This window comes from Eriocheir sinensis, chromosome 17, assembly GCF_024679095.1.
Source record: "Eriocheir sinensis breed Jianghai 21 chromosome 17, ASM2467909v1, whole genome shotgun sequence".
Classification (NCBI taxonomy): domain Eukaryota; kingdom Metazoa; phylum Arthropoda; class Malacostraca; order Decapoda; family Varunidae; genus Eriocheir; species Eriocheir sinensis.
In genome coordinates this window covers 19,360,684-19,380,979 of record NC_066525.1, presented here as the reverse complement: position 1 = coordinate 19,380,979, position 20,296 = coordinate 19,360,684, and the positions used below count along the sequence as shown (strand labels likewise).

At 41.4% G+C, this 20,296-nt stretch overlaps 1 protein-coding gene across 6 annotated transcripts in view; it reads right to left on the bottom strand.

Annotated features, from left to right (window-relative positions):
• The window catches only part of LOC127000061 (transmembrane protein 201 homolog), a 91,870-nt gene that overhangs the window by 7,736 nt on the left and 63,838 nt on the right, over positions 1-20,296 (bottom strand). For 4 of the 6 annotated variants that reach the window (XM_050863474.1, XM_050863473.1, XM_050863477.1 and 1 more), the window contains one exon: positions 19,990-20,090. The exons of 1 other annotated variant lie outside the window; for it this stretch is intronic. In XM_050863474.1, the coding sequence (XP_050719431.1) occupies positions 19,990-20,090 (101 nt within the window). Of the gene's footprint in view, positions 1-19,982; positions 20,091-20,296 lie in introns of all 6 variants that reach the window. One more of the 6 variants, XM_050863478.1, reaches the window with a different exon arrangement.

The window sequence follows — 20,296 nt, the reverse complement described above, 5'->3', positions numbered from 1 at the left end:
TATGTGAGTCCAGTTAAATGCGGAGACATCTGTGGCCACTCCATAAAATATCGTATAAGTGGAAAAAACGGTAAATAAATTTTTGGGGATTTTGGACGCGTTATTTCAAAAACGCGTAAACCAAACTCACAGAAATCGAGAGTTACCTGTATATATATATATATATATATATATATATATATATATATATATATATATATATATATATATATATATATATATATATATATATATATATATATATATATATATATATATATATATATATATACATTAAAACCGATTATCCGGCGGATTATCCGAAAAACTGGATTATCCAAATTGATCTGGATAATGCAATTAAAAAAATTCTATACTAAAACGTTATAAAACATCAAAAATAAATAAAAGTAACTACATATGTACTATATTAACACATTTAAAATTGATAAGAACAGTTAAAATGAATATGCTTAATAATACATTATTGCGAAATAGCTTGTAATGTGAATAGATCAATGTATTAGACAAAAACATTAAACAAACTCTCAACAACACCACGTCCGCTTCTTTTAGCAAGGACGAGAGTGCGCGAAATCGAACAAACTACTGCACGACTACTCTCACACCGTACTCTCAAGACAACGACACAAACACGACTCCCCTCTCCACTCCATGCCACATTCCCTTCCAACATACACTGGCGTTCCGATAATATGAGTCATCATACTGTGTCTCCACCTGCACGATGCATCAAGGTCACACTGCAAGCTTGCACAACCATTCACAATCGCACTCTGCAACATTCACAATTCAGATCTGCAACGCCACAAGTATCAACATACACTGGTCCAGACAAGGAGACACACAGACAAACATACAATAAAACATTTACATCACATGTTTTAAGCGTGCTACTTGTTTAGCATAGTGTGTGTTTGTTTGGTTTCATTGTTTACATCGTCAGTGGCAAACGAGAAAGCAAGACACAATGCGATCAAACTGGCGGCGATCAAAATGGCGTATAAATCCGGATTATCCGAAAAATCAGCTTATCGAAGAGGCTTCCCCCTTCCATTTAGGATAAGGGGTTTTATATATATATATATATATATATATATATATATATATATATATATATATATATATATATATATATATATATATATATATATATATATATATATATATATATATATATATATATATATATATATATATATATATATATATATATATATATATATATATATATATATATATATATATATATATTTATATATATATATCTATATATATATATATATATATATATATATATATATATATATATATACAGGAAATCCCCTATATACGAAAGGGTTAGGGACTGAAAAAACCTTTCGTTTATCGATTTTTCGTATATCGAAGCCATTTCCCCCATAGGATTGTTAATAAATAGGGGGGTTAGGGACCAGCGCCAGCAAAAAAAAAAAAAAAAAGTTAAATATAACTATGCTTAAAAGCAATTTACTACTCACAATACAATGAAACGCATGGCTCATAAATAATTAAAACAATTACCATTTCCTGTTCCTTTACTGTTATAGAAATGCATTACATATGTTAGACAATCCCCTCTAACTCGTCACTACAACTCATCACTTAACATTGCCAATGTTTACTTCCCAAGCTGTGAAAGGCCAGTTTCGACTCGTGAAACACGTGCCAAACAGTACACCACCGCACCACTCAAGCCCCCCAACCCCTCCATCACCCCTCACGTTTCACGCTGGCTGGGATGTGTTTGGATTCGAGTCGAAGCAAGGGGTTCACAAACTGGCAACGCTAAGTGATGAGCGTTGAAGTGGAGGGGACTGGACATGGACACTTGCTGCCTAATCACTGCAGTGTGCGTGAGGCTGTTGACGGTAGCGCTGACGATATAGACATCGGGTACGAAACAGTGGGCGGAAACTGTCATTACTTTCGTGATATGCGAAGCATGTCTTTCGTGAACCGAAAATTGTCCTATATTTTTCACTTTCGTATATCCGAATTTTCGTACATCGAGCTTTCGTATATCGGGGATTTCCTGTATATACAGTCACCCCCCGCCGTTCGCGGTCTCACCCATCGCGGTTTCGCGTATTCACGGTCAACTAATTGTGACCCCGCTTATCGCTGACCCCAGTTTTGCTTATGATACGCCGGGATGCATTGACGCTAAATAGGAAGGCAGAGAGGATGGAGGAGGCAGAGAGGAGGGAAGGGAGAGGAGGAGGAAGGCAGTTAGGAGGGAGGGAGGGAGGCAGAGGCGGGGGGCAGGGCGAGAGGAGGGCGGCGGGGCAATGGACGTTAGGTTGCTCCTGAGTGACGTCACAGTTAGACTGTGACGTCATGCTTTCCTATTGGCCAGCAGCTCACTCAGGGACGACTGCTATTGGTCGAGATTTTCTCATAGCAACATTATCCTAAAAAAAAAATTCACGCTGCCACACTGCAGTGTTGCCAGATTGGCTACTTATCGCATAAATTGGGCTACTTTTGGGTGAGTGTTGATTACATATTGTTGTCTAACAAGGTCTTGTCTCATTTCAGTCATTAAAAGAACGAAAAAACATGTTTTATATGACGGTCAGAGGTGACTTCCCAAATGCATATTTTCCATAGGGTTATAGTCCCGCTGTCGCGGTTTAGTTTCGCATCGCGTCAAGTCCGAATCTAAATACCCGCAATGGCGGGGGATGACTGTATATGTATATGTGTATATGTATATATATATATATATATATATATATATATATATATATATATATATATATATATATATATATATATATATATATATATATATATATATATATATATATATATATATATATATATATATATGCAGTAATCCCTCGCCATATCGCAGTTCACTTATCGCGGTCTCGCTGTTGCGGATTTTAAAATTGTAAATATTTAGTTTCATATTGCGGATTTTTCACTATATCGCGGGATTTTGCGGTAGAGGTATTTTAATATATTTATTATTTTACTTATTTTGCAGTAAATGAAGCATTGTCTAGCCTAAAAAAATTGTAAGCAATATAAAAGAATTAAGAAAGTATGAATAAGCACATATTAAAATAATATTAAATTGAAATAAAATACATATTAACCCATAAACTGCGCAATTAAGATTCGGGAATAGCTCCTGGGTGCGCAATAAATGGCAAAACAATAACCTGGTGGAAAACAATTTTTAGTATTACAATACCCAAGAGAGACATGTTGAGCACCAAATAGTGCAAAAAAAAAGAATAATTCACTTAATGTGGCAATGATGGCGCGATAAAGGTTGCGGATATGAGGCGACCTTGGGAGCGCTGGTAGTGACGGGGTAGATTGGACGGTGGCAGAGGGAAGATGACACACGGCACAGTCACGGCTGAACATTCTCTTGCCACTAATTATTCATTCCAGTTACAACAAACAAAACATATCACAGGAAACATCACTTTGTCAATTTCAATAATCAACCTCTTCTGCATCATTATCAAGAGGCCAGTCATTAGTCACACCAGCAATATTTCTGTCAAAGTTATGAATGTCTGGCACAAAATCTGATCCATCAGACCAGACAAATGGAGCACGGGTTGTCTCGCGTCTCTGAGGCTCCTGCTCTCCCTTTGCCTCCCCCTCTTCTCCCACACCAGCTGACACCCCTCCCTCACTCACTTCATTAGCTGAGTCTTCTCTAATACCCCCACTGTCGTTTTTCTCATCTTTCTGCCACTCTGAATCATCGGACAGTGATGATGGTGTCAGTGAGTGACTAGGCTAGCAAGTAACTTTCCGCACTGTTGGAGAGGCAGCATGTCTGTGACCTTGAGCGCCAGAATGCAATCTGAATCACTGTCTCTTTCAAATTTGTCTACTACAATCTTTCTCTTTACCAATACTTTCTTTCTAACCCCTCCCATGCCTCCCCCTCGGTCACGACTGCAGGAGCTATACAAGACTGGTTGACATCAGTAGATGACATAATTCTACTCTCCATGGCTGCTAAAGAGCAACAAATATGACAGTACCCTCTCGAGTTTCGCACTATCCGAGTTTCGCGATCCTCGAGTTTAGCGCTTAGTCCTAAATTCTAACCATCATGACTTTCGCGCATTACCGCCACGAGTTTCGCGCTCCTTTGACATGCATGGGTCACGTCTACCTACCGTCGGCATCATGAGTGCTGCCTTAAAAGGCGGTGTCCAACCATTGGGGCAATGGGCAACCACAGTTGCCCATATGCCCAACCAGGAGCGAGTTGTTGGTTGTCCGTATGAATGGAAAATGGTTGTGAGTACGAGCGTGGGTACGTGGGTACCTCACGGCTGTATGTAACAAACAGACGACGGCAGTGGCTGAGGAGTGAGGAGCAGTGAAACATGGCCCATCAAGAGACTCGTAAAATGGACTGGCAGAGCTGCTTTGCTTACTAATTGATTAACAAGATAAGAGAACACCCCATGCTGCGGAACCACAGTCCAAAACACTTTTTTCTCGAGTCTATGAAAATTGTAGATCTCCCAGTGATTTTTCCTCTTCTTCTTTTGACCTGTAATGCATGGCAGCGACGGTGAAAAGTAACAGTGGAAAATAGCAAAAGGGCATAGAAAACTAAAATCAGGGAAAAAAAAGAACAGAAAAACACCAAATTTCAGGGTGAAGTGTATAAGTGCGCACTGTGAAGTAAATAAGGGCCGCTTTCACAGTCACTGTTTGTTTTGATCATTACCAATAGCGGCGATCGACGCTATAGTTTTCCACGTGAAATTGGCCTATGGGGCAGTTGTGGCTGCAGAGGAAGCGACAGGTGTTGAGAGTGTGTGGTAAGGTGCGGGGCGAGGCTAACCCCACAGCTGCCACAAGGTGCCGTTGTAAAGGCAATGATACCTCTGACACCATCACATCACATCACTACCCATCGGCCAGTTTCACATAGAAATACTAGAGCGGTGATCGTCACCATTGGTAACGATCAATACAAACAAAATGACGGTGAAAGTGGCCCTAAGTGCATGTTGTGAATTATAAAAGTGTGGAGGAGGAGGACCTAAGAAGCGATACAAAGCATTACAGGTCAAAAGAAGAAGAAGGTCCACTATACACTGGCTGGTGTTGCAAGAAATATCTTCCCGCTGAAATTAGTCATTCTGCTGTCCACCACGCATCCGCGCTGTGGGAATACACAGCATTAAAAGTGTTAATTTGCCTGGATTTGTTCTTTTTTGTCCGCTTGTGGTCTTTGTGAGCGGTGAGTAAAATATGGAAGCAGTAAGCAAGTTGAACCTCTCTGCGAGCTTTTTTGCGGTTGCAGCGGCAGTTTATGTTCAAAAGGCATTGAAAAGTCAATCATGATGTTAGTGATTTGATGATATATAACAGAAAGAGTTAGCAGATTACACCATATAATTAGCAGACTTTTTCTTATTATTGTTTTTCTTTTTATATATATATATATATATATATATATATATATATATATATATATATATATATATATATATATATATATATATATATATATATATATATATATATATATATATATATATATATATATATATATATATATATATATATATATATATATATATATATATATATATATATATATATATATATATATATATATATATATATATATATATATATATATATATATATATATATATATATATATATATAACAAAAAGAAAAAAAAGCCCGCTAATCGCTGCTCCTAAAGTAAAACAAAAGAGGTGGCCGAAAGGAAGATCAAATACAGGAGGAGAGGTGTCCTGATACCCTCCTCTCGAAAGAGTTCAAGTCGTAGGCAAGAGGAAATACAGATGAAGGAAGATTGTTCCAGAGTTTACCAGCGTGAGGGATGAAAGAGTGAAGATGCTGGTTAACTCTTGCATAAGGGGTTTGGACAGTACAGGGATGAGCATGAGTAGAAAGTCGAGTGCAGCGGGGCCGCAGGAGGGGGGGAGGCATGCAGTTTGCAAGTTCAGAAGAGCAGTCAGCGTGGAAATATCGATAGAAGATAGAAAGAGAGGCAACATTGCGGCGGAATTTAACCCTTTGTCGCTATTGTGGCCCTATCGGGCCACATAAGTCACGTGTGTTTTCGCGCCTATATAATGACGTCATGATGACGAAACACGCATCTCTTTGGCTCAGCCAATAGAGGAGAATCTCGTCATCATAATTCGACCAATCACAGACCACCAGCCTGGCCGGGCTACAAGCGACGCTTCCACAAAGCCGGCAGTGTTCTGCAGACCTCCGTCGTCTTCACAAGTGGACCCAGTTGCTCCTACTCTCGCCGCCCTCACGCCCAAAATAATGAACGTAAGTAAATACCATTCACATATAGTACATTTGAATAAATTATCTCTTGAAAGAATATGGTTTCAAGTTATTGACATTATGGAAAGTTAGTGTAAAACTTACGTGAAAAAGTCTGTATCCCGATCGGTCCACAAAACCGAGTCGCCGACAACCATGTGTGGCCCTATCGGTCCACACTGATCGAGTTCCTCATAACCATATGTGGCCCGATAGGGCCACTGGCAACTTCTGGACATGATTTTTCAGATATACAAAATATAAGAAAATCTGTAATTTTGCTTTTTAATACCTAATATAATGTCCAAAGTGACCATAATATATTTCCAACCCTATATATATATATATATATATATATATATATATATATATATATATATATATATATATATATATATATATATATATATATATATATATATATATATATATATATATATATATATATATATTGGGACCAATTTGGGTTAATTTCAGTGCCCATTTGTAATATAAGGTATGTATTTTAAATGAATATTATGTATTTTTATGTATTATAGCAATTAGAGATGACAAAAAGCCTCAAGGGCCAATCGAGGTCATCCTGGGACATATGTATTATGTATTTAGATTATGTATTTTGGTTTATTTGAAGACAAAAAGTGGTTAAAGAGGTCATTTTAATTAACAAATATTCTCCATTGTTGCAGATTCCTAGCTCTGGTTTTATCGGAAGGCCACCCGACCCTAGGAGATGGGTTGCTCCTCCTGTAGCGGAAGATAGTGATTTGGAGGTAGAGGCTGAGAGTGATGTGGATGATAGTGACCTGGACCCTGATTATGTTGTAGAGGAAAACATAACACCTACAACTTCAGGTGAGAATAAAATAAATCTTTATTTACTTAACCCTCGGAACCAGGATGCCATTCTGGTGTAAAAATATTATTATACTCTAGATAAATGATAGAGGATGACCATAAGATTTAATAAAATTGTCTAATAATAGCAATAATATTATTAGTAAAAATGTACCCCAATTCCGAGGGTTAAATTCAGTTATGCTAGATAACTACAGTATACATTCTATGAGTATATATATATATATATATATATATATATATATATATATATACAGGGTGGGGCAAATCAAATGCCCGAGTTTTGAAAGGCGAGCAACGGCTGTAGTGATGATGGTAAGATGTGTGGTCTCGCGACCAACAAACACCGCCGTTTTCAGAAGCAGCCATGCCTTGGTCGGAGAACATCAGCGGCTTTGCAGTGCGACGTTTCGAAAATGGCCGTTCTGTAAATGCCACTCAGCGCTCCTTCCGCCTGCACTTCAACATTCCACGTCATGGTCCCATCCCTGATGGCAAGGCAATCAGGCGTTGGATTGAAGCATTGGAAGAAACTGGTTCCACAAGAAGACCTAGGGGTAATGGAAGACCAAAACGTAAGAACGCCAGAAAATGTGCCTTAGTTAAAGCAGCTGTGAACAGTCACCAACACGCTCTGCCCGGAAGCATTCACTTGCATTGGCCATATCTAACCGATCTTTCAGGCGGATATTGCGTTCGATTTATCGCTCCATCCATACAAAATAATGATTGTTCAAGAATTGAAGCCTACTGACTTTGAAAATCGAGGAATTGCTGCCAGGAAATGTTGAACCGCATCCCCGAACCGTCAACTTTTTCAGCAGTGACGAGGCCCACTTCCACCTTTCTGGAAACGTGAATAAGCAAAATTATCGCTATTGGGCTGAAAACAACCCAAGAGAACTTCACCAGAGACCGCCCATGCCCCTAAAGTTACTGTTTGGTGCAGTTTCCAAATTTGGGGTAATTGCCTTATTTCTTTTGAGGAGGATGGAAGATCTGTCACCATCAACTCTGAACGTTATCTTGCGATGTTGGAAGACTTTTGAACCGAAATTGGAAGAATTAAGTGAGGAAACAAATTTGGGAGACATCTGGTTCCAACAAGATGGAGCAACAGCCCACACTGCCTGGTTGTAATGGTCAAATTACAGATGTTCCCGGCACGCCTGGTCTCTCGGAGGGTGATGTCGAGTGGCCCCACGCCACCTGATTTGAGCATTTACACTTCTTCCTGTGGGGATATCTGAAGGAGAAAGTGTTCAAGTCGGCCACACAATTTGGAAGAACTGAAGATGCTAATTGGGAGGAAATAGCGGCAATACCACTTGAGATGTGCCAAGAGCAGCAGAAAACTTCAGACATCGCCTTCAACAGTGCATCGCTACAGATGGCCACCATCTTCCTGATGCCATCTTCAAAAGTGATCACACAAAGCGGCATTGTATACTGATTGAATAAAACAAAAATAATTCTGTAAGTATTGTTTTACTTTTCCTAATAGCCTATCAAAACTTCGGCATTTGATTTGCCCCATTGTATATATATATATATATATATATATATATATATATATATATATATATATATATATATATATAAAGAAATTAGCTTTATTTAATTAAGCCAGCTTTATTTTATCTCTGTTCATGTTACTAATTTATACACATTCCAGGACATGTGACTAGGATCAGGCCTGAAGAAATGCCTCTTGATGATGATGCAGGTGAGGATGATGAGGATGAGACGGTCTTGGGGGACACTCCACCACCCACCAAGAAGGTGAAGAAGGCCAAGGACCAGCCATCAAGGGTATGGAAGAAAGAAGACATCGGACACACTCCTTTCCGAGTATAACCATCCGGTGCCTGATTTCCTCCTGAAGCCCTATGAGTTTTTCCTCCAGATGCTGACCATGGAGATACTTGAAGACATTGTGTACCAGATTAACCTGTATGCACGGCAGAAGGATGTCAGTACCGCTTTCTCCTTGACATCCAGGACCTGATGGTGTTTTGGGCATTATCCTCACATGGGGTAGTCCACATTCCTTCCCTGGATGACTATTGGGCAGTCAACACCGCATCCCACAGGTGACCGATTACATGTCCGCAAAGCGATTTAAACAACTCAGATCACCATTCACTTCAACAACAACGATTATGCCAAGGCTTCCACAGACCGCTTCTACAAACAATTTCTGCGGGTCGAAACTCCCCATCAGTCGGTTGATGAAGTGATGGTGGTATACAAGGCACAATGGCAGGAATCTTCGCCAGTACATCGAAACAAACCGGACAAGTTCGCTACAAGTTATTCTGCCGTGCGAGTATCGATGGTTTCATCCACGATGTCCTAATGTATCAGGGACAAACGACCTTCAGCAGCCACCCTGTAGACCTGAATGAGGAGGAGGAAGAACAGCTACTGAGCAGGATTGTGATTGTCCTTGCCAAGACCATCAAAGACCCCGCTAATTCCGCCATCTATGACAACTTCAGAGCATCCAACTGGTTGAGTTCCTGAAAGACAAGCTCCAATGCCGCTATGTGGGGGACTGCAGACCCAACCGCATTGGAAATCCACCACTGATGTCTAGGAAGGAAATGGAGAAGAAGACCACTCCCAGGGGAAGCACGATTATGTCTCCTGCAACGTCCTTGCTATGTGTTGGAAGGACAACAAACCAATCACTATCCTCTCTTCTGATGCCGGGTTCTTCCACTCTCCAAGGCCAAAAGGTGGGACAAGGAATCCAAGAAAAGGTTTACATCCCATGCCCAGCGGTCATCAAGGAGTATAATGGTAAAATGGGGGCACTGATAAGTCTGACATGCTCACCCATCTCTACAAATCTCCGATGAGGCTAGGTGATATTATCTCAGGCTGTTCGGGCACATCTTGGATCTCTGCACCACTAATGCCTGGATCCTGTACAAGAGGGATTCAAGCCCTGTCAGAGAAGCCCATGCCCCTCAAAAACTTCCGCTGGAGATCAGTGCCTTTGCCCGTGGCTACAAAACCAGACCTGCCAGGTGCCTCCATGATACCCCTGAGAGTTTTGTCCGCCAAAGAAGGGACAAAAATCCCACCGCCCAGCAGACAACCTTCGCTATGACTTCTCCAAATTTACTGCCCAGTGTTTGTCAAGCAACGGATGACTTGCAAACACTGCTCAACTCACAAGGAGATGCACCGTCTAGGTGGGTACAAAGTGTGTCAGGTTGCCACTTTGGTAAACTCGAACTGTTTAGAGGAGTTCCACATACCGGCTTCCAACTCGCCCTCCACATCCACCTCATCTAATAATGATATGTAATAATGATATGTAATAATTATCTATTCTAATTTCTATGTCTAAACTGGTCTAATAAAACAAATTTGTACCATTTCTCGGTCATGAAGTAAAGTAAATGGTAGGAAATTAGGTCAGAATAACTCACACTTTATTGCAGGAGGCATAATAATGATATGTAATAATTTTTTCTTCTAATTTCTATGTCTAAAACTTATTTAATAAAATTTTTGAAAGTCATTAGATTTTCAATTTCATTTACCAGAAGTAGGCAAGGTAGCCCTATAGGGCCACATATAATCATGAGGAGGCCTGTCAGTGTAGCCCAATAGGGATACATATGGTAATGAGGAAACCTGGCAATGTAGCCCGATAGGGCTAGGTATGGTTATGAGGAGCTCGTCCGAGGGGCCCGGTCGGGCTACATTTTTAGCACTTGAATGAGCGAGCAATATTGATTGAATCAAAATATTTTCACGAATGAAAGTGTCTTATATAAGGTTGGTTTCAAATGGGACTGCTGCAGGTTTAATGATGAGATTTTCTATTCTCTTTTTCTATTACTCTCTCGGTCCCACACGTCCTCTGTGTGTATCGAAACACACTAGAAATTAATCACAACAAGGAGAGGGTATTCACCGGCTGCCTGGGATTGAACCTGTGACCAGCGTGACGGAGAGCCACTCAGTCGAAAGAGGTACCCCACTGGCTAAGTGGGTTATGGAGGCTCGTTCATCAGGCATAGTCGCCGCACTACAGAGGAATATTGTGAGGAGTCTGTTGTGGAGCCTCCATTTTCCTAGCCAACTGGTGTCTGCTAGATCTAGCAGTAAGCTTGGTAGGAAGTGTGGGAACTGTGTAAACAAACAGCTGCCCTACCCATGGTGAATTATTTGAAATGTCAACACATTACTTAACCAAGAATTATTAATATTATTGGTCTGGTCATAAGTAGGCCTATAACTGTAGTGTGAGGAGTGTCTACTGTTTTAAGTTCCAAGGGCAACTAAGGTTCCGGGAAAATATGGGTGGGCTGGGTCACCCAGCCTTCCTCTCTCCTGCGTTACCCCAGTCTGGCTGGGCCAGTGTCTGAGGGCAGTGGATGGGAATGGGGGGGAGGGGTAGGAAGCACAGGAACTGTGTAAGCAAACTGATGCTCTACCCACAGCAGGATATTTGAAATGTCAACTCATTACTTGATCAAGTATTGCTAATATTATTGGCTAGGTCATAAGTGCGAGCAGTCATAAGTTGCATGAGTCGTAATTTGAGGACTACCTGTATACAAAAAGTTCGGATCCCTCGGATATAAGGGATTTTTGGATATAACATCATCCCCTTCCCCAATTGGTTTGTTAAATTGAGGGTTTGCTGTTTAATTCAATGATGTCAACAAAATTTGACTATTTTACATAACAGAGGAGCTAAGTTAGAATAAAGACTTTTTATATATATATATATATATATATATATATATATATATATATATATATATATATATATATATATATATATATATATATATATATATACAAAGTAAAACCCGATTATCCTAAATGGAAGGGGGAAGCCTCTTTCGATAAGCGATTTTTCAGATAATCTGGATTTATGGCCGCTTATTTTGATCGCCGCCAGTTTGATCGTCATATTGTGTCTTTTCTCTTGCCGTCGACTGACGATGTAAACAATGAAACCAAACAAACACACACTACGCTAAACAAAGTAGTACGCTTAAAACATGTGATGTAAATGTTTTATTGTATGTTTGTCTGTGTGTCTCCTTGTCTGGACCAGTGTATGTTGATACTTGTGAGCGTTGCAGATCTGAATTGTGAATGTTGCAGAGTGCGACAGAATGGTTGTGCAAGCTTGCAAGTGTGACCTTGATGCATCGTGCAGGTGGAGACACAGTATGATGACTCATATTATCGCGAACTCAGATGTTGAAGGGAATGTGGCATGGAGTGGAGAGGAGTCGTTTGTGTCGTTGTCTTGAGAGTACGGTGAGAGTAGTCGTGCAGTAGTTTGTTCGTTTCGCACCTACGCCTTGCTGAAATGAAGGTGCGGACGTGGTGTTGTTGAGAGTTTGTTTAATGTTTTTTGTCTAATACAATGATCTATTCGTTACAAGCATATTCATTTTAACTGTTCTTATCAATTTTAAATGTGTTAATATAGTACATATGTAGTTACTTTTATTTATTTTTGATGTTTTATAATGTTTTAGTATAGAAAAAAAAAAAATTTTAATTGCATTATCCAGATCAATTTTGGATAATCCGGTTTTTCGGATAATCCGCTTTCGGATAATCGGGGTTTTACTGTATATAGTAGAGCCCCATTTAGCGCGAGAATTAGGTGGATGAACGCGGTCGCGCTAACTGAATTCATGCTAATTGAATAAAGTAACCAATATGAAAAAAATTATTTGGTGCACACGTGGGTCTGACTTTTGGGTTTGATAATTACTCAAAATACACAGTCATCAGTTATCGAGCCGTGATGGTGACTCTTGCGGCCCAAGGCGTCGGCGGTGTCAGTGGCGGCAGCAAGTGGGTGATAAGTGTTCAGCCCTAGCAAAGGTTTGGCGGGCAGGGTGTGGGCGTGTGTGGGCGTCATGCCCGGCCAGGCCGACATCACACTCGTTATCATCGAGCGTGTCACGGTGACGGTGGCCACTCAATCAATAGTGACACCTTGCCTCATCTGCCCCGCCGCGGCAGGTAATAGTGACTCAAAGCGGGGCTGACACAGCGAAGCCCCAAGGATGGCAGCGGAGGCAGCGGCGAGCCCAGGACACGGAGTGTGACAGTGGCTGCTGCGGCGCCACACGGGTGGCGAGCTATGCACCGCCCCCAGCAGGAGGCAGCAGGTGAGGCGGGCATCCTCCGAGGGGGGCCAGGGGGGGCAGGACGAGGTTAAAGAACATGAGAGACTGGGACCGTGTGGAAAGTGGTGGCGGGGGGCTGTGTTGTGGTGTGAGGCAGGCCACCACGCATCATGGCGGCTTGGAACAATTTTCAAAATTCAGTCGTGGTGGCTGCTCGTGCTGAGGCTTTCGCGCTAATTAATTTTTTTTCTAGATGGTGGTCATGGTTGCGTGTTCGCTACAATTGATCTCATGCGCGAAGTTGGATTCAGCGTAATTGATCTCGCTACTAAGTGGGACTACTGTAGGGTGCCTGCTACTAATTGATCTCGCACTAAGTGGGACTCTACTGTATACATACAGTAAACCCTCTGGTATCCAGGTTAATAGAGCCACGAGGGCACCCGGATATGGGAAAAACCCGGATATGGTGCATGTTAAGTCTACGGCCCCGAAAACCCAGCTTTCACCTACCGCATTTAATATAAATGAGAAATAAACATTTTGATACATATACACTACATTATATATATATATATATATATATATATATATATATATATATATATATATATATATATATATATATATATATATATATATATATATATATATATATATATACATATACATAGCTGGGCGTTATCGCGATAAGTTATCGCGATAATTTATCGCTGACAACAAAATCGGTTTATCTGCCATCTGCTACTTATTTATGTATATATCGATATCTTCATTTCATTTGTAACCAAACTAGCAATAATCGCTACTTTTTTCCGCCTCACAGAAAAAGAAAAAAAACGTTGTCTCCTCCCTACTGCGCACGCGTGCCCCGGGTACCCGATGTTGTATGAAAAAACTTCGGGGTATGAAATATCTTCGGTGAAGAGATTTCATACATAGATCTACATTAAAAAACTAGGTTATTTTTTAATGTTAGACTCAAAAGTCACTATATCAAAGAGAAAAATCATTTAACTTTGCCCCCAAAATGATTATTCACTGCCTGAAATTTGTGATCCCGTTGAAAAGAGCACAAACAGAGACCAGCGGCTTGTGTTAGCATGTGGCGGCGTGCCGCGTGGCCTCTCAGCTGCGTCTCGAGTGACAGAGTGAGTCCCAGTTTTCCGGTTCTCAGTGCTTCAGTGCTTCTTTACTGAAGTGACTGAGTAAGTAGTGATGGCAGCGGCATCGATGTCGTCACAAGGAGAGTCAGTGGGGTGACCCGGTGTTGTGTCATTTGGTGTCCCATCGTCAAAAGCTGGCGCGAGTTATAAACAGGACTTGAAAATTGAACTGCGACAAACAGCTTTTAACACATTAAGAGTTGCTGGAAGGCTGAATCAGATAGTACCACCATCTGCCTATCTTCTTCGTTTGGGTAACGACACACTGTACATATAAATACAACTCGTACAGAGTGTCGTTCTAGAAACAGTGAGGATGGTGGTAGTGGACTACTAGTGGTACTGTATGTCTGATTCAGCCTTCCAGCAACTCTTAATTACGGTTAAAAAGCTTTGTGAGACTGTACAGGTCTACGCTTGCTGGTCTGAGCATGCGCAGTTCACGAGGGACCAGTGTTTGTAAAAAAAAATTTAATTCATATATGTTTTTTTATTTGAAATATCAATATAGTATCGTTTTCGCCTATTGGACTTACCGCTAGTATCAGAATTGTGGATTTGTATCGGATATCGGTTATCACCTATATTTGTGTCTCCAATTAAGGGGAGAGTCCGGTTTGGATTGGTGTTGCCATATCTCTGGTAAATATGCATGAATCACTCTAATTTTTATGTTGTGAAGTATTGGCAACATGTACATCAATATTAGACATTCATCCCCATTCTAGTCCCCAACCCTGTCATGCAATTGCAATTGCAACTAAAACTTAAGAGTGTTATTCTGGCGTTATTATTGGCCCCACAACCTTCATTTTTCTGTGGCTAAGACACGTTATGATATGAAATGTTTCTACGTCATTAGATTTTTTTATTTCAGCTTTTGTTTTTTTTTTTTTTTTTTTCAATTTTTATTTATTTTTTTTTTTTTTTACCAAAAAATATTAACACGTTATGATATGAAATGTTTCTACGTCATTAGATTTTTTTATTTCAGCTTTTGTTTTTGTTTTATATTTTTTTTCAAAAATCTGGTTTCACAAGCGTGTTTTCAAAGCTCAGCCAATCGTAGGGTTGTTTTTTTAATGTGAGTGATTATTTTGAGTAATTATCAAACCCAAAAGTCAAACCCACGTGTGCACCAAATATTTTTTTCCATATTGGTTACTTTCTTCAATTAGCGCGACCGCGTTCATCCACCTAATTCTCGCGATAAATGGGGCTCTACTGTATATGTATGTATGTATGTATGTATGTATGTATGTATATATATATATATATATATATATATATATATATATATATATATATATATATATATATATATATATATATATATATTAGGATAACTCTTTACGCGAGTATTGTGTCCTTGAAGAGGTCGCGTAAATCAAAAACAATGTAAATCAAACAAGAGGTAGGTTTCTATCAAAAAATAAATATTCACTTCATTCAGTGGAGAGAGAGAGAGAGAGAGAGAGAGAGAGAGAGAGAGAGAGAGAGAGAGAGAGAGAGAGAGAGAGAGAGAGAGAGAGAGAGAGAGAGAGAGAGAGAGAGAGAGAGAGAGAGAGAGAGAGAGAGAGAGAGAGAGAGAGAGAGAGAGAGAGAGAGAGAGAGAGAGAGAGAGAGAGAGAGAGAGAATATCCATATCACCGAGATATCCACTCAGGCACCCAGTCTTAGCTTCACTCGTGTGAGGATGAAATGAGTTACACCATGAGCGTTGGCTAGTATTGGTACCGGTACCGAGCAGTCTGGCAGCGGTACTGTACCGTATAGCTGGTACCTTTAGTACTGGTATTGGTACCAGTACCTGCCCACCCCTATTGTTGAATAGCATGGCAGCGTGGGTACTGTATTGTTGTTCAAGTGGCGTGCGGGAAGAACCAAGTTCAGCTGTGTGGCCACGGAGCCATGTGAGTTCATCTGTGTGGCCGCGGCGCCGTGTGAGTCCAGTTGCGTGAGACATCTGGTGGTTACTCCATAAAATATCGCGTATAAGTGAAAAAACGTGTAAATTAAACATTTATTCGGATTTTGGACCCCGCGTTATTTCAAAAACGCGTAAACCAAACTCACGTAAATCGAGTTACCTGTATATATATATATATATATATATATATATATATATATATATATATATATATATATATATATATATATATATATATATATATATATATATATATACGGTTTATTTAGGGATGAGCAGCTCGAGCTAAAAATATACATATCATATATGGAGATAATTAAAATTACAAACTTAAAATTAACTTAGGAGTAGAGTGTCTATGTGTTGCGGATTCCCACTATTGTCAGTATTGCACTTTTCTTGTACCTGTCTGTGCGCGCACGTATGGGGAGCAGCTTGTTGTGGTGTTGGACATTGGAAGCGGGAGGGGAGCTACCGGGGAGCAGGTTCCTGTGTCGTGGGTGGTGGAAGAGTTTGGTGGCGAACTGCTGGAGGAGGTGTTGGTGGCGGGCCTGAAGGGTGGTGAGGTGTAGGGCGGAGAGGGCTTCCTGGTAGGTGGTGTAGCCGGTCCCCAGGATTAGCCGCACCGCCCTTTTCTGCACCTGCTCGAGTTGATGGCGTTGAGTGGCGTTGAGGGAAGATGACCAAGCTGGGGATGCGTATGTGAGCCGAGGGAGTATAAAGGTGGAGTACACACTCACCAGCTAACGTGCGGGTGTCCCCAGTTTCTTCAGTCTTCGGAGGAGGTGTAGTTGGTAGGTGGCTAACTTTGTGAGGGAACTGACGTGTTGGCCCCACGTCAGTTTGTTGTCAATTGTGAGGTTGAGAAGCTTGAAAGACTGTACCACCTGGAGGGGATGGCCGTTGATGGAGACACAGGGAGGGGGGAGGGTGCCTGAGGTGGTGTGGAGATGCATTATTGTAGTCTTGTTGGTGTTGAGGGTGACTTTGTTGTCGGTTGTCCAAGTGTAGAGGCGGCCAAGGAGGAGCTGGAGGTGGCTGTAATCCGGGTTGTCATTGTTGATGGTGGTAGCGAGGGTGGTGTCGTCCACATATTTCCACCGAGCACTGGTGTCCGTCATGGTGTCGTTTATAAGCATCAGGAAGCATAATGGACCCATCCTGGTCCCCTGAGGGACCAGGTGAGGGGGGGAGGTCGCTCCCTGATGCCTTACGACCTGACTCCTGTGGGAGAGGAAGTTGGAGAGCCAGGACACCAGGCTGGGGTGAAGCTGGAGGCTGATGGCTTTGGTGATGACGGTGGTGTGGTGAACGAGGTCGAAGGCTTTCCGGAAGTCTACGAAGGTGAGGGCCACTGATGTTTTGCGTTTTTCGAGGTTCCTGTAGACGAAATCGAGGAGGTCAATGAGGCAGTGAGTGGTGGAGGAGGACTTGATGTTTCCAAATTGCTGTTGGTCCATGAGGAAGGCGAGGTGAGTATAGGCCCATCTGAAGATGAAGCCTTCACAGAGCAGGCTGGGGATGGGCCTGTAGTCGCTGAGGGACTGAGGTGAGCTTGTTTTGGAGACGGGGGTAACGTAGGCTGTCTTCCAGTCTGCGGGACACTGACTTTGATGGAGAGAGGCGCTGAAGATGGAGCACAGAGGAGTGGCTAATTCAGTGGAGAATTCTTGGTAAAGTTTGATAAGGAGGTCAGCTGGAGTAGTGGAGCGTCTCGATTTGAGCTTGAGTAGCGCGTTGGCAACCTCGTACTCTTGAACTAAAGGGAGTGGTGCAGGTGTGGGTAGGTAGGTGGGGAGTGAGGTGAGGTCTAGATTGGGCAGGGACTGGCAGATGTCGGCGAAGTGGGTGTTAATGACCTCAGCTGCTTCCGGGGCGGGTAGGTGGGCCACACCCGGAATGGAGGCGGTGGTCTTGTTTAATCCACACAGGTCATGGATCTTGGAGTACCACCTGCTGATGTTTTCCTGCTTGAGCTTGTGTATCTTGTTGGGGTAGTATGTTAATTTTGCTGCCTTGATTTCCCGTATCACTTTGTTCCGGAGATGCTTGAAGATATATATATATATATGTGTGTGTGTGTGTGTGTGTGTGTGTATATGTATGTATTTGTGTATGTATAATTTTGCTCCTACTTTGTGATCACATGGTTCACCTCATGATGTAAGAGACTCAGCTGCAGAGTGCAGCCTCACCAGGAGTGAAGTGAAGTGTGAACACACTGAATTTTGGAGATGACCTGAGTGAAGAGGCGGAGAAATGTTGGCTACACAGGTCTTGAAAAAAAATTAAAATCACTGCGAGTGGTATGCCGCTGTCGGATGTCAGTAATTATGATGTCCTGTGGGGGTGGCCAGTACCCACGACACCTCACTCAGCCCATTTATCTGAGGAGATAATCATAAGCCCAGATCCACTGCCAGGCACGTGGGATGAGAACCTGACCCAGCTAATGAAGTCACAGTCCAACATTTATGTGGCCAGAATTCTGACTCATTGACCTTCCCCTAAACTGAGGTGAGGTGACTTGACCTCATCCTTTTTTTTCCCATTAGCAACTGCAACTAGTTTGGTTATGGAAATAATATGGAATAAGAAAGAAAAGGATTATCGTAGTTTCGTACCATACCGTACTTGAAGAAATATATCGAACTGTACTATCGTACCGTACTTTTGGCCCTAAAATAACCATACCGTACCGTAATATCATACTGAACCGTTCTGTACTACATGCCCTGACTGTCAGCAACCACGTGGGTGAGAGGAGCGGCAGTGGACAACACCCGGTGCAGACCAGTGTTTGTAAACAAAAGCGCCAGCTTTTGACGATGGGACACCAAATAACACAACACCGGGTGCCTTCAATACCATGGCATGCTCACAAACGAATATGGAATATCAAATTTGAGACAGTGAATAATCATTTTTGGGGCAAAGTTAACTGATTTTTCTCTTTGATATATTGATTTTTGAGTCTAACATAAAAAATAACCTAGTGTTTTAATGTTGATGATCTATGTATGAAATCTCTTCACCGAAGATATATCATACCCCGAAGCTTTTTCATACAAAACCGGGCCACGCATGCGCAGTAGGGAGGAGACAACGTTTTTTTCTGAGGCGGAAAAAAAAGTAGCGATTATCGCTAGTTTGGTTACAAAAGTAACGAAGATACCGATATATATTCAAATAAGTAGCGGATGGCCAATAACCCGATTTTGTTATCAGCGATAAAGTATCGCGATAACTTATCGCGATAACGCCCAGCTATGGCTAAATGTAATATGAAGGGGCATTTGCTCACTTTTATATGATGCTTTGCTGCAGTACAATCTAATTTTCATGAATATAATGCATTGAGATATATCTGGAATAACCCTTTATCCTGGAAATGACAAGATAAAAAATCAGCACTATCCAGTACCAATCCCGTAGGTCTTTTAGAGTCCATGCATCACTCAACTAACATCCAGATTCCTTCCATAAGATGAATAAAAAATAAAATGGCTGCTCAACTTGCACACTACAAGACACATTGGTTTAAACACAGATGATGATGCTACGAACCACATACTTATTGAGACACTGTCTTGGCATCACTTTGGTTCCTCTGAAGCTTCTTGGCACAAATAGAGTCCAGGCAGTGAGGAGGACAGCTATTCCAGACACAAGCACCTGCAAAAGGTAGAACTAAACATACACACTGGCTTCACTGGCTTCTAAGGGTAACTTTAACCAGATTAAGGCCTGAGCCATGACCCTCCCTGAGGTCACACCTACTTGCCTCCCTAGGGATAAATCATTATTATAACTTGATTCATGCACACACCTCGCAGGCCCACTTCACACTCACAACACATGTTGAAAACCAGACACAGTCT